Consider the following 21,753-nt stretch of genomic DNA (forward strand, 5'->3'; position numbering starts at 1 on the left):
TCCCTGTAACTTGCTCTCAGAGAGTTTTGCTGTATAAAATACATTAATCGAAAAAAAATATTTTGAAATTCATACACGTAGAAACGTTTACGCCCTTTTGAAAAATTGCTCTTGTATCAAAATATTCCAATTGCCAGAGAATATCATGGAGATTCATACAGTGAACACACTTGCAAAGTTTCGTTCGAATCGACGATGGTCATATTTTGCGGTCGGCCGGTTTCTCATGGAATCCCTCGGGGGTTTGATGCGAATCATTATTCTGCAGCTTTCGACATATGCCGTAACTGAACTGCAAAAAAACTTGGTTTGGGTGGTTCCACTTTTCCCATGGTTTCGATCTTATCACATTGGCCATTAACTCAGTGTAAACGTAGGCGATGTTTACTTTTCGCTGTTCTCTGCCACGTATGAAATTCCGCAAGGATGTCATCTCGGACCCCTCATTTTTCTGCTTTATTTCACCGATGTGACATCCTAAAAATGTTGACCAACTACTTCATTTGCAGCAGTAGTTTGGCATTTTCAGCAAGTGGGATGAAGACATGAGTTTGAACGTTCTGTAATATCGTTCTTTAGAAGAAAAAAAAGACACCCTATTGAGCTTAAGTAGGTATGAAATAGGCAAAGTAAATAATGGCATTACTACTTGTATGATAAGTAGTACACGAAAATAAAAACAAATTGATAAATTTCGAAGTCAGACATAAAAAAACGAGAAGCCACATATTTTTTTCCATGGATCACAGCTATCGACTAGAAGCGCGCATAACGTAGATTTTAAGCTTTGTTCAATGCTCACCTGTGTTCGATTCCTAACTCTCGTGCATAAGGTTAGAGATTTTTTAACCTGAAAAAAGACGAATAACCCTAAAGTTAAAACAACGACCTTATAATCGAGAAAAAAAATATCGACTATAACCTTGAATATAACAAATTCCTCCGCACACAGTAAACGGTCCAAGTAGCCACAGCTATCAGACAGGAGTCCCTATTCAGCAACCTTACCCGCCCTGTCATCGAGCATCCGACGATTCATTCCAATTAATTAGGCAAATTAGCTACAGATAATCGCGGCAACGTTATCACCGATCCTAATTAAACGCTGAGAGGAGCCTCCTACTACAAGAAAAAAGAGAAAAGCGCAACTATTTCCACCAATCCGACCCGTTCCGTCAGTGGAAATCGCCCAACGGAGATAAGACTGTGAAAAACACGCGATTCTCTAACGAAATTGCTGCACGGCGAAAATGTGTTTGTTCCAAAAGGAAGATGTGCTAGTTTAAACAGTGACGAAAGGGAGCCCCACCCCCCCCCCCCCCCCCCCCCCCCAGTTCGCCTGGTGGAACTCAAGGCAGAGGCAGAGGAAAATTTAATTTAAAATTCAAATATTGATGCTCGTGTCCATCTTTGGTGGTGCTAGAGTTTTTCGTCGAACGGAGGTTTCGACTGAAGAGGACGAAGACCACACCAAGCAGTGTTGGAGGAGTTGAAGAGACGGTGCCCCGGGATGCAGTGATTTTGCTGATTTGCGGTTATATTTCGGTCCTACTTTCATTAGCCGTTATCTCTGTCCGGGCGGCTGCTGCAAGATGATGGATGCCCCGGTGAATTTTAATGAGGGTGAGTAGTGATTTTGTTTACTTTTAATCATGGCGGTTATGAAATCAATATTTTAATCCGTGGTTGTTTTCGGTTCGTTAATTTAACGAGCATAAGGATTCAATAACTATCTTGTTAGTTAGACTTTTACCAGTTTCTTTGGTTGGGAAAAGAGTGCCCATAATTAATTATAACTTTTCCATGATTGACCCAATTGTGATTTGATATCCATATCGGTAGTTTGTTATGACATGCAAATTAGTATACAAATTGGTTGTTCAACGTCCCGTTCTCGATTTGATTAACTTGTTTCATGGATGATATACTGGGATGGATAGAGCTCACGTGCGATCAGTGTTTCCATAAACAATCTCGTGAAGGTTAAACAGTCAATATCTATAAAAATGTTCGAAACTCTGTGATCAGTAATAAAGTGTCTAAATAATTGCGTATATATCTATGATTCCGTATATAAAACGATCTCGGAAAATCAGAGTTCGAAATGATGTAAATCAGCTTTGACTGCATTACAGACTAGCGTTAACTGAGCGATTAAATTTATTAGTGATCGTCAAGAACAGATTTGCCAATGTTCCAATTCAGTGGTTAACTTGGTGAAGCAGTTTACGACTTTCACCAAATTATACCGCCCACAACCGGCAGGAGGACGACGCGAGGCAGGAACAAGGTCGCTACCAAAAAAATATGACTCAATGCACAATGTAAATTTGAGAGGGAGAAAGATTTGGTGCAGCCATTCGCCTAAAAGTTTACAGCCCGCCAGGTCCCGGCCCGAACGAAAGTGCAAACATCGGCAACGGACATGATGAGAAACGATATCATAAACTAGAGCTAGGATTCGCTTCTGCTAGGGGTCGTAGAAGAGGAGTTGGGCAATGGTTCCCAAGGAAGCGAGGAAAAAACAGAAACGAAAAAAAAACACCTCACGGTATCCCGCAGATACGTCCTACTAACCCGAATCTGGGTAACATTTTATCGGCATTTTGGTGGTGCTCTTGCTATGTTAGCTAATACGATGTCGTAGTTAGTGTCTAGTCGCAACGACTAACTAGGTTTTGCTATGGTTTTGGCCATGATGAAGTCGACCTGCAGTTACAGATCGGTGAAAAAACTTTTTCGGCACGTAATGCAATCATTAGGTAGGCAAATTAAGAAAAGTAGGTACATGTATGGAAAAAATACATTTGAAGCTTATTCAACACAGGTCCGTAGCCAGGATTGTGCTGCGGGAGGGACTTAAACCACTGAAAATTAGATATATAGTCCCGTTCCAATAACCAACTGCCACAGAGTTTCAATCAGGAGCAGTAGTATAAAAAAGTGGGAATATAGGTAAAAATAAAATTATTTTTACTGTATCGAATACCCAGCATTCTTGGTAGAAACATCTTTGCCGCCCTGAAACTTGGAGTCAATCGGATTTAAAAAAATCTAAAACTAACTGAACCCGAGTACTGGGTAAACCGTTACTTCGAGTCTGGATCCGAACCACGGATTTCGCTATGTAGATCCGAACCGTAGACCCGCACTGTCTTTGCTCGAGTTTTCTCAGATGTTCTACCGTTGACCATTAGTTCGAGATATAGATGCATTGAAAAAATATTTTTTTTAAATTTTTCTAATTCTTGGTTAGAGAACTTTAATTTGGCAAATCGAAGGTATCAAAACTTATTGGCTCTACATTTCCTTATGGAACATGTGCCACTGTCGGAGTGGATGTGAGAAACTGGGCTCAGCCGTACTGAGTTTAGAAGCTAGAAAGCAGATAACAGCAAATCAAAGCGACGGTGTCACAATAGAAGCCTAACAAAAGCGGAATGCTATCTTGATTTAATACTAACCTCAACACTGAACCAGTTCCCGACGGGTCGTTTTAACAATTGTGAGCGTTAGTGCAATTTACAAAAGCATCGCGAGCGCTTTGAATAGCAGTGTTGCTGGATACCTTTCATGGATTTCAATTTGATCGCTGAACTGAGTTAATTTTGCATTTTTTTATTTGTTATTCTATTGTATTTCAATTTTCATTTCTCAGATTTTTCAAGGTTTGTGTATCCTGTTTCCATTACCGCCATTTTTTTTCTTTAATTTTTTCTAATTAACTAGTTTTATTTTTTATTTTATTATTATTGTTTTCTTCCATTTTTTATGATTTGATTTATTTTTTCATTGTTTTTATTTACGAAATTTTTAGTCTATTAATTGGATGTTCCATTTTCTGCTATTTTTAATTTTGTTTTAATTCCCTTCATTCATTCAATTGCATTCTCTTTTTCATTTTTTCCCTCTAACTATTTTTTTTTTATTTTCCGTATTTTATTATTTGTCATTTTGTCCCTTTCGGGATGGGCATAGCGTAGTTGGTAAAATAATTGATTTGTACGCAGTTCACCTGGGTTCGAATCGCAACCCCGCACATATGTTTAGCGATTTTTCTAAAGAGATTGTTCTAATCCGACTAAGAGACCTCCAAAATCGAAAAAAAAAATCAAAATTGTCCATTTGCCCGGACTTTGATTCCTTTCATTTGCTTGTATATGCAAGATTTACTTTCTCCATTTTCATTTCCATTTTTAAACATTTCTTATTTCATTTTTTACTCTTTTGTTTTTTTCTTATTTTTGGCCATTTTAACTTCATTTTTCGTCTTACTCTTATTTCTTCTTTTTGTATTTTTTTTCGTATTGTTCTTTTTAAGTTTCAACTTTCGTATATTTTTGTTACTCTACAGGTTGTTTCTTTTCTATTGCACGGTTTTTAACAATTATTTCCACTTCTTCCGTAATTATATTTTACATTTCGTCTCTTTATCTTTTTTTATTTCTCGCTTTTTGGCTTTTCGCAAAAAATATGGTTTTAAAATAATTAAGACTTAATTTTTTTTAAACATTTCTGATTTTTACTGTTTTTGTAACTCTGAAAAAAATTCTTTACGTACTCTTTTGTTTTCAGTTTCAGGTATTTTATTGTGATTGTAATTTACCGGTTCCGTTTTGTATTTTTCCATACTTTTTCATCAATGTTGCCTTTCTTATTTTTTCATATTTTACAATTACTTTTATTTTTTACATTTTCAATTTCTGATTTTTTTTATTTTTTATTTTTATGTTGTTCCATATTTGAAATTTTTCTTTTCATTTTTAATATTTTTAATATTTATTATTTTTTTTTCGGTGTTTATAATGCTTTTAAAATTGTTGACATAATTTAATTATGTGCTCCATCCATTTAATTGTTTTTATTCTTGTTGTTGTTTGTCATTTCTTTAATTTCTGATTTTTTAGTTTTTAATTTTCGCATATTTAAATTATTTATTGTATTTTATATTTCCTCATATTTTTTTATTTTTTCCTTTATCATTTCCTTTATTCATTATTTATTTTTTTCATTTACTTTTGTTTCTTCATATTAGATTTTTTTATTTTCGGATATTTAAATTTTTCTTATTTCCTAATATTTTTTTTCTTTTTAATAATTTATTCATATTGGTTTTGCATTCTATTTCTATTTTTTCGTATGTTGAATATACTTCAGATTGTATTTTATTTTTTCATATTTCTTTTCCAATTTTTTTTTTCATTAACTTTTTTAGTATTTTTTTATTTTTTCAATAGTTTTATTTTTTCATATTGAAAATATAAAAAAAACATTTAAATGAGAAATGAAATAAAACATTTAAATGAGAAATAAAAAATATTAAAAAATAAATCGCAATAAAACTAAAATACGAAAATGTGCAAAAAGTAAAGAAAAGCAAAACTCTGGCCAAATGTCTATTGATCGAATGGGTCATTCGGTCGATTGAGTCATTCAGTCGAATGGGTCATTTAGTCGAATGAGTAATTTGACCGAATGGGTCATTTGACCGAATGGGTCATTTGACCGAATGCGTAATTTGACCGAATGCGTAATTTGACCGAATGCATAATTTGACCGAATGCGTAATTTGACCGAATGCGTAATTTGACCGAATGCGTAATTTGACCGAATGCGTAATTTGACCGAATGCGTAATTTGACCGAATGCGTAATTTGACCGAATGCGTAATTTGACCGAATGCGTAATTTGACCGAATGCGTAATTTGACCGAATGCGTAATTTGACCGAATGGGTCATTTGACCGAATGGGACATTTGACCGAATGGGTCATTTGACCGAATGGGTCATTTGACCGAATGGGTCATTTGACCGAATGGGTCATTTGACCGAATGGGTCATTTGACCGAATGGGTCATTTGACCGAATGGGTCATTTGACCGAATGGGTCATTTGATCGAATGGGTCATTTGACCGAATGGGTCATTTGACCGAATGGGTCATTTGACCGAATGGGTCATTTGACCGAATGGGTCATTTGACCGAATGGGTCATTTGACCGAATGGGTCATTTGACCGAATGGGTCATTTGACCGAATGGGTCATTTGACCGAATGGGTCATTTGACCGAATGGGTCATTTGACCGAATGGGTCATTTGACCGAATGGGTCATTTGACCGAATGGGTCATTTGACCGAATGGGTCATTTGACCGAATGGGTCATTTGACCGAATGGGTCATTTGACCGAATGGGTCATTTGACCGAATGGGTCATTTGACCGAATGGGTCATTTGACCGAATGGGTCATTTGACCGAATGGGACATTTGACCGAATGGGACATTTGACCGAATGGGACATTTGACCGAATGGGACATTTGACCGAATGGGACATTTGACCGAATGGGACATTTGACCGAATGGGACATTTGACCGAATGGGACATTTGACCGAATGGGACATTTGACCGAATGGGACATTTGACCGAATGGGACATTTGACCGAATGGGACATTTGACCGAATGGGACATTTGACCGAATGGGACATTTGACCGAATGGGACATTTGACCGAATGGGACATTTGACCGAATGGGACATTTGACCGAATGGGACATTTGACCGAATGGGACATTTGACCGAATGGGACATTTGACCGAATGGGACATTTGACCGAATGGGACATTTGACCGAATGGGACATTTGACCGAATGGGACATTTGACCGAATGGGACATTTGACCGAATGGGACATTTGACCGAATGGGACATTTGACCGAATGGGACATTTGACCGAATGGGACATTTGACCGAATGGGTCATTTGACCGAATGGGTCATTTGACCCAATGGGTCATTTGACCGATTGGGTCATTTGACCGAATGGGTCATTTGACCGAATGGGTCATTTGACCGAATGGGTCATTTGACCGAATGGGTCATTTGACCGAATGGGTCATTTAACCGAATGCGTCATTTGACCGAATGTCGTTTGGACAAATGCCATTTGATTGAATGTCGTTTTAGCAAATGCCAATTTGCTGAACATTCTAAATTGAATATTGCTTATTTGCTCTTGTACTTACAATATTTGTGTTTATTGACGTGAACATTCTGTAATATTATTTTATATCTTCGATTTTTTATTTAATTTTCATTGTTTTCTATATTATATTCTTTTATTTTTATTTTTTGTATTTTTCACTTTTAAATATTTTTTAAATCGTATTATATCTTTCTTTTTATATTTTTATGTTTATTCATTTTTCAAATTTTTATCCAATTTTTATTTTTTGATGCATTTTCAAGTTTAAATTTTGCAAGTTTTTAATTTTTTTTTGTTAATTCATATTTAAAATTTTCTTTCTTTTGGTATTTTGATGTTTTCATCTTTTCACTGCTCAAATTCATATCTTAATTTTTTTTATTCACATTTTTATTTCTTTTTAAATCTATCTATCTATCTATCTATATATATAAAAGTCAAAGTTTGTATGTATATGATTTATAGACTCCCAAACGGCTTAACCGATTTCCATAAAAATTGGTACACAGTAGGCTTTTGTTATAGAGCGTGTTTGTAAGCTATTAGTTGGGGATTATCTGCCCACCAGATGGCGCTACAGAACAAATTATGTTTTCCTCATATTTCGTTGCAAATCGCAGCAACGCGCGATGGGTATTAGCTAGTTTTCTATATTTTAAATTGTTTATATTTTTCGATATTTACAATTTTTTTTAAAATTTTCATATTTTTATACTCTACGTTGTTTTTTTATATTTTCGGATATTTTTTTTCGTTCCTTGAATTTTTAATATTTTTTTTTTTACTTTTTCATGTGTTGTCCCTCTCTTCCGTTGATCGATGATTCATTTTTTTAGTGTCCAATCTTTTTTGATGCTGTATTTTTCCATTTTTAATGTGTTTCTTTTCATTCTAGTTTTGTAATTTTTGTCCTTGGTCTTATTTGTTTCATTTGTTAATTTTATTTTTTACCTTTCTCATTCTCCATTTTCGATGTTTTTATTCTATTCAGTTTTCCATTATTTTTATGATTTTTGTTTTAAATAATAAATAATTTAATAAATCACTGTTTTCAGTTTATCTTTACCACTTTTTTCTATTGTCCCCACATTATTTTTTTCATTTTTTCTTGCTTTCCATTACTTCCATTACTATTCTTAATTAGTTATGCCCGTTGACATTTGTTCCATTTATTACTTGAAACCGATCATTCATTGTTTTCTCTTTTTTCCCAGGTTGGCTTTTGTCTTCTTTTTGAACAATTCTGTTGATTTCGTATTACTATTCTTTATTCCATTGCTTAATTATTTAAACTGCTAAATGCTTTATCAAAATCATGCAAAAATAGTCTCGCAACAATGGACGTTTTAATTCACAACGTTCGCAGGGACCACTAGTGAAAACTAAAATGAATGAAAAGCTAGTTTTGTCTTCTTCTTTTGGATAACAACAGCCAGTCCGCTCAGTTTCACTTGGTTTCCAGTCTGGTCACACTTAGTTTGAGAAGCTAATATCCAACTTATATTTGTTCAATTTAATCAGCTTGAAATTGATAGTTAGGAAGTTTAATATGCAAGAGAAATACGCATTGTTTAGTCTGAGCAGGATCATGGTTGATATTTCTCTTTATCAACCGATGATTGATGTTTGAATAAATGGGAATTTTAAAGAGTTAGGAACAGGAATACGTACATTTTTGACTATCACAGTTGACGGTGTGGGACCTGTGGCCTTCGACTGGCATAGACTATTCTCATTGGTTCGAATGTCCTCATAACTGGTTTATGGGTGTGCGTACCTACTTACTAGTGAAATGATCCATTCGTTGTGAGACATGTGGGCGCTACTAGTTGTCGAATTTAATGTCGAACGCCTATAGGTACTTCATGATTTTATTCGCATGTGCAAAATACTTTTCAAACCATGAGTTTCTGCTCAAATTAATAAGCCAAATCCAACGGTATCTGCCCGTTCAATAGTCTGGCGAAATTTTACTTTGGAATCTGCCCAATATTCATCTTTATATATACGTCTTCTCGACGGCACTTCGTCAGTATCAAGGACGCCAGTTATGGTTCAAATTTTATGGAATTAATAACTTACCCATTAGACAAAAGCATCAATAAAAAACCAATGACCGATTCGGCACAGAAAAAAACAGCAAATGAACCGCCCGCCCAGGCCATGACCCTTTCCATGCAAAGGAACTACACCTTTGTCTGTCTGTTGGAGAATTATTGTTTCGTTTCGTTGTGCATAGCTACACGTGTTCCTCTATTTACCCCCTGAATGGCGTTGTTGGGTTTGCGAGAAGGTACAACACGGGCGGGAACGGCACTGTCTCGCACCCTCGCGGCGCATCCCAAGGCGTTGTCGGTGTGAAGGGTTGCGGGTTTTCCACCTACCTGCAGGTATTCCTATACACACCATTATGATATGCTGTGGCTGGGTGGGTGGAAAATGGAATCCTGCTGCGTTTGGTTCACGGATTCGCGGCAGTAGGCCTCACCGGGTAATGCTCGATCAAACATGGCTCGGGCAGGAAGGTGAAATTGATTTGTGCTGCTGCTTCTGGATGGTTGGTTGGTTGGCTGGCTGTGTGTAGAGTTCAAAATTCGCCTTATCTAGGTTAAGGTTCGGTTTATCTCAAAATTCTCTAAAGTGTTCAGTTCAAAATTGTTCGGGATGTGAATCGGTGCGGTGTGGTTTTGTTCGTTGCCAGTCAATCGAGAAAAGTTTTTGCGAAGAAATGTTTGAAGTGAAGTAAGAAGTTGTTGGGCCTACCTCTTGGAAAGAGACGACAGTATGGACTGGGGCTTGACGGCGGGAGACCGAGTGAGATGCCTTCAGACACAACTGTTTCCGGTGTGTGCTACACTGGCAGCCAAAGGTAGGCAATTGAGTGCTGAGGATAACGGCAACCGAAATTGGGCTTGTATATTTAATCAATAAATTGATTGAGTTATTAAACTGAAAATCCGCAAAGCTCCGTGAAGAATCACACAAAGGTTCGATTCGGATATTGGTGAGAGGGCGTGCAAAATTCTGATTCGTTTTCTTTCACCTGTGCATGAGTAGACAGACATTCTCAACAGCGAAGCAAGCTAAGCCAACGGTAACAACAACAACAACAACAGTGACAAAAATAACAAAACACCGTCGTCGCCGGTAGCATAGCATAACATGCGGTAAACAAATCGTTCGATGACAGTATAGCGGAGAGCTTGTGTGAGTGATTTAGTGAATGCACCACGTATATTGCCTAAATCATGGGGTAAACCCGAGAGATGTTCAGAACGTCAACATTAGGAGGCTAGCGATGTTTTGTTGAATTGAAGTTATAAAATATAACAAGATTATCAATCTTGAACCAAAAGACAAGTTCGAATTCCGCAAACAAGCAAACAGCAAACAAGAACTTCTGTGTCGAGACATCACTCGGAACCAGCCAGTTGTTTAGATGTCATGCATCTGGTTTAAGTTTCTAACTAGTACCAGCTTTGGTGCTGCTAGTTTGGTTTAAGTTTCTAACTAGTACCTTTTGGTTTAAGTTTCTAACTAGTGCCAGCTTTGGTGCTGCTAGTTTAGATTTATTGTCTAACTAGTCCAAAGTCTGGTGCTGGTTACTGATGAGTAGAATCCGAAACGTAAAACATTCCAACTGTAACAAGATTATTATTTCAAACTTTGTTCATACCGAGAGAGAACCGTCTTAAATTAGTTTTATTTGAGCTATGCGTCGGATCGTACACTTCCAACACTTAGGATTTTGCGTTTATCTCTCGACAATGGAAGCTTGCGAATGTTTGCAAACAATTTAATTTCCAAGAACAATTAAAGCTGGAATAATGTTTGCTACAAACATCCCCCGTCTCTATACATTTCTTAACTGCTTCGAGCATTTCTTCTGTTTGTTGATGAGTACCCTCTGTGGTTCAAGCGCTGTGAAGAGTGGAACCCTTTTCGCACCAGCCTACTGGTTAGCGGGTTGTTTTGGTTACCGCGCCAAACACACATACATAGTTACCCAACTTGAATCATCAGAGGCTCTTGACGGGCTTCGGCATGTCATCCTGCCGATTGCTGCGCGGTACGGTTCGTTCGTTTACCTTTGAAACAAACACAAAAGGCGGCGCTGGTAGCAACTCCACTCTGTGAAGGCATTTGTTTTCGCGACGTCAGTAATTTTCACTCGGGATGGGAGGGAAAAACCGTACAAAAATTTGACGCACGAGGAAGGAGCCAAGGAGCAATTTGTATTGAATTTATTTGGGGATTTGAGTAGGTTTTCAGTTTTTTAAGTACCCATTTTATAGCCATTGTTCAGATAGTTCAAATAGTGTGGACAAATTTTGGAAGCTTGACAATGTCGTTGTCCTTGTTGTGTGGAACTATTTCGAGGACAAAACAGCTTTAAGGCCATTCATCCTGATGTTATGATAGTTAGCAACGACTTTTCCACAATTTCAACTAGGCTCGCGTGATGGTTAAAACAATCATAAAAGGCCATAAATTGGGGCAAGTTCATTATATTATTTTGCTTGGATTCCTTAGACTGGAGAGCATTTTTTACTTTCCAATACTTTTGAACAAATGGTACATGTAAGGTTTCTTTTCGTTATATCTGATTTGCTCAAATCTACGAACTAATCCAAAAATCAACGAAATTTATTTTGTTTAGTTTAGTTTAATTGAAACTATTCCGATGCACGATGTTTGTCATAGGCCAACTAAAGTAAATTTTTTAACAACTTTGAGTATTTCTTTTAGTGGACCAGAAATTGTGATTACTGGCGCCGGTGTGTCGATGGTATTATTAAGTGAGTCATCGATAAGCTTTTCAAAGGGTAATTCTAAGACGATATGAATATATGTAAAACAATAAAGGGACCATCCATAAATGACGGTAGCATTTTATGGGGGAGGGGGGAGTTTTTTATTTTGTGATGATGTGTGACGACAGGCGGTAGGAGGTCATGTCATGCTACGTAGCTTTTTTAAAGGGGAATAGGGGTTGACTTGATGTCACGACAATCTTACCCTTTTCATCTAACTACACCGTTTTTTGTAAATTTTTTAAGGGGGTGAGGCTTACCGTCGAGCTACGTAATTACCAGGGGTATTTAGAGGTTTGTGACCAAATGCTACAATGGGGGAGGGGGTGTTAAAAACCACTCAAAATGCTACGTCATTTATGGATGATCCCTTACGTTAATACCAGATTTATCACATTTTAAAACTATCATTTTTTAATTATTTTTATTAAAAAAAAATGTTTATCAATTATTTTTAAATATATTTTTTTATTTTGATTGCTGGATTAGGTTGGGAGCCTAACATAGGTGAGCTCTGCACCAATTGCATTATACTCTTCCTTTTCTTTTATTTTTTTAATATTTAAGACTTGAAAGTTTTGAAACGATTTTTCTTAATCTCATTTACGCCATGTTTTCATTTATTTCCTAAACTTTTTTTTGCAAATTTAGATTTTTGTTAGTTTTGGTGATTTTTCTTTTTTTTTTATTTTAATAATGTATAACAATTTTTATTTATTTATTTCATAGCGATTTTGAATTTCTTATATTCCATTTTTCTCTTCTCAATTTCTACTTCTTAGCTTTTTTATTAATCGAATTTATTTTTGCTTTTAACTTATTTACTGTTTCAATTGTACATATTCCTTTGCAATTATTTATACTTCAAGACAGTTAAGATCCCTTTCTTTATTTTGCATATTTTGGATCCTTAAAATAAGCAGAATATGGTTAGGAAATTTACTCGAATTGGTTCGCCTGCTAGCCCCATCAAACATATTTGCATTTGGGGCATACAAGATCGGGTCAAAAAGCTGACAAAACCGGGGATAGAAAAAATCGGGGACCGAGAAAAACGGGTCTGTCGGGTACTGTATTTTGAAGTGGTAAATTGCAGGTTTAATTTTTATAAATCGTTTGTAAAATTTGAGATAATTGTATTAGTTTAATTATCTTATTTTTCTACTGTGCATTTTTTAGCTGTTCTTTATCTAATTTTTCAACGTTATTTGCTTCTCAATTTTTTTATTTCATAGGTCTGGTATTTAAATAAATTTTAGTATTTTTTTTCGATGTTTTGTAATCATTAATTTTTATGGATCCTTTTTTTTATTTATTTTTATCAATCATGAGCATTTCACAACTATTTTCATATATTTTTTCAAATATACCTCGAAATTCTATTTTCTCTATTTAAAACCTTTTTGAATTTTTCTCAACTCTTCGAAAATGCGTTTCAATATTTTTTATTCTGATAACCAAAAAAGTACCATATAATAACCTTAAAACAACTATCATAAAATATCATAAAATGACAACAGAAGCGTCATTAAAGTACTATAGAAAAAACTTTAAAAATACTGTACAAATACCATAGAGATGTCATAAAAACTATTAAAACATGAAAGAACCATATAAATATCATAAAGGTATAATAAAAGTACATTAAAAGCATCATAAGTGTATCATAGCTGTTCCATGAGAGTACTGTAGAAGAATCAGAAAAGTACCATAGAAAAAATCTAAAAGAACCACAAATCTACATTAGAAGGACTATAAGAATACAATAACAGTATCCTAAAAGTACAACTGAAGCACTATAAAAGCATTTGGAAAAAGCTACAATAGTACCATGAAAGTACATGAAAGTACCATAAAATCATAATGAATCGTAATGCAAATAACCAATATTAAAGTATTTTAAATGTATACCAAAAATTCCATAAAAGCTTCCTAAAATGCTATAAAAGAAGCATGGCAATTGAAAGTATATTTCTTGTATTTAAACTATGTAGATTTTGATATGCACAATAGGGCATTGCAAAAAATTTTTTTTTTTGAATTCTCGAAGGCATATTGTGACAAATGTCAAAGTAAGCTCAGATGCCAAATTTCACATCATTTGGACAATTCTAGACCCCAGATAATTTGATGTTTCTGAATTTTACCGGTAACGTATCTATTTTTGTTTTGTTCCTAAGGATTTTCCACGTTGAGCAAGGTACAATTTATGAAAATTGAAGGAAGAATAATAGAGATATATGCACGAGAAAATGATAAAATTTAATATAAATGACAAAAGGCCCTATAACCCCAACTTCTCGTATTCGGACAAAGGTCTAAAAGGTTCCGTTCGATTTCTGAAATTTTTTCACAAGAGAAAAACTGCAAAATATGTATGGTTTGCACAACGGAGCAGAAAAATTAAAATATAGGGGATTTTGGGGTCAAAATGACCTAGTACCCCACATTCCCGTATTTTTATAGAAACTGGAATATCTCCATTCCAATACTAAGGTTATTTCTTTTAAAAAGAGGTATAAATTGTAATTTTCTGATTGCTACTTCAAAAGTTATAGTATTTAATATATTTTTCCTCCACATTTTCCCATAGCACCAATTTCAAAAATTTCAAACGAAGTGGGCGGGGGTCTAGAATTGTCCAAATGATTTGAAATTTGGCATCTGTGCTTACTTTGACATTTGTCACAATATGAGAGGGGGGGCCTTCGAGAATTCAAAAAAATTTTTTTTTGCAATGCCCTAATGCACAAGGCAAGACTGGCATGTTTTGTTGAATTTATTTCATATATTTTCACATACAAACTAAAAATTGTTGTAGGTAAACAAGAAGCAACCGATCAAGTTCATATTTGACATAAGGCTTATGGAGCCAATTCCCTTTTGGTCTAACAAATACAATTTAATAGTATCAAAACAATAATATAAAAACCAAAGAAGTGCCATGATCATAAAATAAATAAAAAAAAAAACTGCTGAAAATACCGTAAGAGGATTATACAAATACCATAAGCGTGCCGTAGAAATATCAACGAAGATCCTTATTGGCCAGCTAGAAGAGTAAAGTACCATAAAGATACCATCAAAGTGCCATAATAGAACCACAAGAAAACCATGAAAGTACCTTAAAATACTTAAAAAAATCTAAAAATATACCTTAAAAGCACCATAAAAATAAAATAAAAAACCATATAAAAACCATAGAAGTACCATACAAAAACCATCCATTCCATATAAAAATCATAAAGAGCCAAAAAATACCCTAAAAGCACTGTGAACATAAATGCATCATAAAATACTATTGGCGTACCATGAAAGTTCTGAAAAAATACCATTCAAGCACCGTAAGAGTACCAAAGTAGTACCATGCAATATAACAAAAGTACCACAAAAATACTGTCAAAGAACCATAGAAAACCATAAAAGTAACTTAAATTTATTATAACATACTACCAAAGCATCAGAAAATACTATAAAAATACCATAAAGAGGTATAAAAGTACCTTCAAATGTCGCAAAAACACCATATAAGTACCATAAAAATGCTGAAAAATCCCATAGAAAGATTGCAAAAGTTTGGGCGAATGATAGTTGGGGTTTAAGAGGGTTCTCTACTCTCGAGGCTCAAAATTGAGCAGGATTTTGGGAAATAAATTGCAGAGTATCTACTGAATAGATTTTGAAGCTTTATTTTTTATTTTGAAGCTACATGTTTTGACCTTTAAATTTTATTTCTAAAGTCCAGGAAAAAAAAGTCACCTGGAAATGTCGTTGATTAGTAACACTTTCCATAAAAGTATTGCTCCGATTTCAATAAAAAAAAACTTCAGATTTTTTGCTAAACTGAGACTAAAGTGACACTTGGATTCATTATTTCTTGGCCCCATAAACTCAAGTTACTTTTACTCAGACCACACAACGTGTTTATCAAGATCAGATAATCCTGAGTCAATACTGTAAGTGCATCACAAAAAGCACATATGTGTTTACGAAAATCATTCAGTACAATCGAAACCAGTTTTTAACATCTTTGGCGGTTCTCCATTGAGCATCCATTACGTAACAACTGTGCCTAGTACCTCCAAACCAAAAGCCTACATTGTCAATGAAAAAGAAAACGCCAAATAAGACGAATACAATCGTAATTTTGGTTAAAATGTCTGCTGGCGTATTCCTTCCAAAGGAGAGTAAATCCCTTGATCGCGGTCCATGCGTTGGTCGGATGATTTATTTGGTCAAGATGTTGGGTCGACCGACGGAAAATAGAGAAATTTCATTTCTCAACAGCGAAAAATAACCAACATGTATTTTTTTAAGACAGTGGGGGTAATTCGGACCCTCTCGATTTCTCAGAAAATAGCAAGACTTTCTGACTATCGTACATATTCGTGGAAGCGCCATCCTGAAAAACAAATTTTGAGAGCTGAAGTTGATTCTTTGTTCTTTGTAGAAAGTAGTTACAACGTGTTTCGTTATTTTGCCATTCTCAAAACAAAAATCATTTTAATGAGAAAAAAACCGCTATGAAAGCAACAAATAAAAGTAAAAAATAAAAGGTAAGTGTTTTGGAAAGCTTGAGCCTCCTATTTCATGAAATGATTTTTGTTTGGGTGAAAACAGAGATATTTTCGAGACGCTCGCCAGTTTTGTGCGACATGAGCGTACGGGGCTATTCGAACCCCCTTTTCCATCAACCACCGCTCAGCGGCTTGCGGCTGCGCACACCATTGCACACCCCACAGCAAAGAAAATACATGGGCCGCCAATCGACAGCTGTGACATACCAGATTAAGTTTTTGTAAGGCAATTTTTTTTTGCTTCTTAAGAAGTGTATCTTCTAATTCATAGGTAAACATAAACTGACCAACTCAGACGAAAAAAGCCGTACATTGTGCGGACTGTTTGCCTAAGCGTGGTGAACGATTTCGCTTCGCTGCAGTATTGTGTACGGATTTTTTGTCAGAGTTGGTCAGCTTAGATAAACGTAATTCCATTGTTAAAAAATTAAAGAAATAATAGCCCCGGGTTCCCCTATAAAAAGCAATCTATTTTGCGAAACCGCTCAATCAGAAGACCCGCCTAAACTATGTAGATTTTGTTATGCACAGGATGATACTGGCATATTTTGTTGAATTTATTTCATGCATTTTCACATACAAACTAAAACATTGTTGTAAGTGAACAAGAAGCAACCGATCAAGTTCATATTTGGCAGAAGGCTTATGAAGACAAATTTCTTTCGATTAAATGGTGTTCCGAAGAATGTTTTTATTTGCGATGTTCTAATAAACATGCTTTAAAAGTACCAAAACAATAACATTAAAAACCATAGAAGTACCATGGAAGAATCATAAAAAATCATCAACATACCATATAAAAATACCATACAAGTACCGTCGAAATGTTCGTGGAGAATACGGTTGTCGAGTTATAAGAGTGCCATAAAACTACCGTAGAGATACCGTCAAACTAGCACAGAAAATCCGTAAAAGTACCTTAAAGTACATTAAGTTTCATAAATAGACCTTAAGAATGCCATAAAAATAACATGAAAGTACCGTAAAAACATAAAAGTATCATCCATGCTATATAAGAACTCTAAAGTGCCCTAAAAATACCCTAAAAGCATTATAAAAATGCCATAAAAACATAATAAAATGTTATAAAAGGACTAAAAATGTTACATAAAAAGTAAGAGTTATACCTTACAAGAACGTTAGAAATCAGATAAAAAATACCATTCAAGCACCATAACGCAATAAAACAAAAGTACCACCAAAACACCATGAAAGAACCATAGAAAAACCATAAAAGTACTTTAAATTTAACGTAAAATACTATAAAGGAATCAGAAAACACCGTGAAAGTACCATAAAAATGCACAAAAGTACCATAAATTTTTTCCGAAAATACCATAGGAAGATCAAAAAGTAACGTAAAATTGAACTGTTTTTTGGGGAACAAATTACATCTATGAAAGTAATATATACGTTCCGTAAAAGTACCATCGAAATACGGCAGATGTAGTTTTAAAGTGCCATAATCAAACCATAAAAATACGTTAATGTGCAATATACATAGTACAAACGTAGCATAAGAGCGTAATAGATTCATATAAAAGTACCATAAGCATACTTGAAAGATCCATGAAAATCCCATAGAATTTACATACATATACTATTAATGTACCGTAAAAGTATTTCAAAAGTAGCATGGGCTCAAGAGCCATAAAAGTACTATGACAGTATCTCGAAAAAAGTACTTTAAAAGAAGCATAAATATACCTTAAAAGTGCCACACTAGTACTACTACAAGTGCATTTTTGTGTCATTTAAAATTACTTTAAATGACACAAAAATTCAAAAACATCTGTTTCTGGAAAAAATGTGGGTTACTCTCTTCGGAATATCAACCATCTCTTTGATTTTCAGTTATCGAAATGGAGCAAAGACCGAACAACTACCACGTCGGGTTAGTGACATCATTAAAAAAAGACAAATCAACTGTCACGACTGGCGGCCGACATTTGTGAAGCCTTTAGAACTGTGGAAGTTCGCTTAGTAATATCTGGTTTGGCAGGCTAACCGTACATTTGGTTTAAAAAGTGACATGTAGAGTAGAATGGGGTCAAATAGGTATGGGGGTACAATAAGTATAGGGTATTATCTTTGGTGTGTTATTGCAGAGGTCGCTCAATTTGTGTGAATTAGATACGCGGTAGAGAACATCGTTGACGACTGTCATTTCGGCTGTTACTGTGGATCAGCTGTATTAGTTACGGCCTAGTTTATGTTTTCGCGTGTTGATCTGCGCTGTTTTTCGTCCTCAGTGCAGTACATTTGTTCAATGTAAAAAAAAATATCCAGTGGTTTTTTTCTTATTTAAAAATTAATGCTAAGTACGAGTTTTGTGTTAATTTTTCGATATTTTTGTTTTTGAGAAAAAATACGGACATCAACATGAAACATACGCTTGGGGCACGGTAGGTCAGACGTTTGGGGTCACTATAGGTCACTACTGATGGTTTCACAGCTAAGCAACCACGTGAGATGGAATACACAATTTCAATTCCACACTCTGGCGACGACGAGGACACCGAAGAAGTCATTCGCAAGTACAGCCAGACGCTGCTGTCGAAAAAAACAAGTTTTTTCAACATTTCCTGACGCGGTTTCCTGATTTTTCACATCTTTAGCCACTTCCCATTTTCTTACCTGAATGATGTCAATTTAGTTTTTAAATAATCTGCAGTATCAATACTCAGTATAATAAAAGTTGAACCGTTGATTTTCTAGGCGTGTACATTGTTTAATTTAACCTCAAATATAGTGACCTATCGTAACCCCAGATTTAAAAAAACAATATATAAAGAGTACCTTCGCCTTATTGGATTTAGCTTGAAAATTATTTATTTATTTATTTATTTATTTATTTATTTTTCATCTGACCTACATGGTCTACATGAAATATAGAATGAGGAAAAGCCCATTTGGAGTCCATCAAACAACCTCCAAATTCGCGTAAAAACCTCATCATCTTTTCACATATACATATTAAACAATACTACCCATTACATTACATAACATTACATTACATTACAATGTGTTACTAATAATACATCTAACAAATCAAAATCACTATCTAAATCACATCTTATGCACTAAGTTAGCCGTTTAAGCCTATTTTTAAAAACGTCACTTGATACAGAGAAGTCAAAACATTCATAAACATTATTAAATACGCTACACATCGCCCTTATGGGTTCATTCTGTCCATAATCAGTACTTTGATAGTCAAGTCTTAAAAAATTCCACGATCTTATACTTCTAGCGGGCACATTTACATTAATCTGAGAAAGTATATTTGGGGCATCTATTTCACCTGTTAGAACTTTCCCTACAAACACGGCTCTGGATATATTTCGCCTTTTTGAAAGAGGGTCCATGTCGAGCAGACGACAGCGTTCAATGTAAGGTGGCAACTCTATCGGGTTGCGCCATGGCAAGGTTTTAAGGGCATATCGGAGAAACCTAGCTTGTATAGATTCAATTCTGGTAATCCAGACATTTCTGTACGGGCACCAAATGATAGCTGAAGCTTCCAGGATGGAGCGTACAAGAGAGAAGTACAGTGCTCTCAGACAGTATGGGTCAGTAAACTCTTTGGCCAAGCATAGAACCATTATTACCAAAACGTTGCCAGATGTACACTCATGTTTTTTTACGCGGGGGATACAGGCCGCGTAAATGAAAACCGCGTAAATTTCAAAATCCGCGTAAATGAAAACCGCGTAAATTTTAAAATCCGCGTAAAGGAAAACCGCGTAAATTTCAAAATCCGCGTAAATGAAGACCACTTAAATTTAAGAATCCGCGTTAAAGGGAACCTAGTTGATGGATACCGCGTAAATTCCAAAATCGGCGTAAATGAAAACCGCGTAAATTTCAAAAACCACGTAAATGAAAACCGCGTAAATTTCAAAATCCGTGTGAAAAAACCGCATAAAAAAATTTGAGTGTATACCAACAAGTGCTTGTTTGTCAAAATCAGTGCAAAAATACCATCGCGCGAGCTCGCCAAAGAAAACTGACCTATTTGACCCCACTCTACTCCATATTGCAACCGGGGCCGTACAGAAAATTTACGTGCATGAGTGTGTGGAAAAACATCATTTTTCGAAGCAACATGATTGTTTCGTGCTGTTTCTGCTGAATTTTACAACCTGCCATTACTGTAGAAAGGCCTCGAAGTGGAGTGACATCAACAACAAGTAGGTTATGGCCAAGGGGCAGAACCCTCTCAATACGCAATCATTAAGCGGAAACTCAAGAAAACCTATCCCGTTTTATGGAGCTCGATTCGAAAGAAAATTATTTGAAGGTCCTAAATTATCCGAAAAAAGCATTTACTGACATAGACACCTGATTCGACCGGTTTAGCTTTGTTTGCACGGATCAGAGGTACTGAAACACCCATATCAGAAATGGTGATCCACACCGACACCTTCGGCTCGCAATCAAATTTGCCGGTGCATTCAACATCGTCTGGTGCTGTTTTAATGGTTTAAGTGCAATAGCCATCGTTTTCATTAAATTTATGGTGCGAAAATGTAAAGTACAGTTCATCGTGTAAAACGATGACTTTTAAATTTAGAAAGTGTTTACAGTGTAGTGTACGGCAGCAAATTGGTAGTTTTCGAGTATATTTATATTATTTTGGCCCTCGCTTACGTTTACAATAACTTACGTTGTTTTTTCAGTAGATAGTTAAGCTTGAAATACCAAAATTTCATGTTGATTGTTCAACGTAGTTGTTGACATTTTACAGCGCATTTTTCTTTGCTCTGACATTTACTTTGGGTATAGGTGACCTTATTTCATTTCATTTTCCGGATTTTTGCCATCTAGCTTGTATGCCAAGTAGCTTGCAAGTAACTGCACAATTTAAGATTAACAGTGCAGGAGGAATACAGTTAGCTGTAACAAGTTCATTAGTAGATATTTTTGTGTTTATTTATGTAGTAGAATAAACACCTGAATTCCCTCGGCATGATACTGTACCTTGATGTGGTCCGGAGGCTTTTCCACCAAAGCAGTATTACAGTGATTATATCACATAAACTTGGGATACGATTATTTTCTTTTTAGTTAAGCTACATTGTGATCAATTTTAGTACTTAACTTGGCGACCTTTATTGTCCACTGCCATGGTCAAATAATATAAAATGTGGGTTTAGGGCCCAATTCTCAGTACTAATGTATGTCTTTCATGTGATGAACATAAATTCAGCTGTATCTTGTACCTACCTAATCTATTACGTCTCTCATATATTGTCCTTTATTTCTTCTTTTTGAGTCCTATACTGCCATTCTACACCCGCCTTCAGCTGGGTCAGCAAAGATGGTGATAGCGAACGTCTTAACACTCACACATTCTCAAACGTGGTCTCAAGCATGAA

At 35.4% G+C, this 21,753-nt stretch overlaps 2 protein-coding genes across 5 annotated transcripts in view; one reads left to right on the forward strand and one right to left on the reverse strand.

The window, feature by feature from the left end:
- The window catches only part of LOC131687533 (glutamine-dependent NAD(+) synthetase), a 123,456-nt gene that overhangs the window by 40,301 nt on the left and 61,402 nt on the right, over positions 1 to 21,753 (reverse strand). The window lies entirely within an intron of this gene.
- LOC131687507 (cytosolic carboxypeptidase 2) overlaps positions 1,335 to 21,753 on the forward strand; it is an 81,570-nt gene continuing 61,151 nt past the window's right edge. For 2 of the 3 annotated variants that reach the window (XM_058971600.1, XM_058971611.1), the window contains exon 1: positions 9,489 to 9,850. In XM_058971600.1, the coding sequence (XP_058827583.1) occupies positions 9,766 to 9,850 (85 nt within the window). In that variant the 5' untranslated portion in view covers positions 9,489 to 9,765. Of the gene's footprint in view, positions 1,624 to 9,488; positions 9,851 to 21,753 lie in introns of those variants that run through there. The other variant, XM_058971604.1, reaches the window with a different exon arrangement.

Source organism: Topomyia yanbarensis, chromosome 1 (assembly GCF_030247195.1).
Source record: "Topomyia yanbarensis strain Yona2022 chromosome 1, ASM3024719v1, whole genome shotgun sequence".
In the NCBI taxonomy this organism is placed as follows: Eukaryota; Metazoa; Arthropoda; class Insecta; order Diptera; family Culicidae; genus Topomyia; species Topomyia yanbarensis.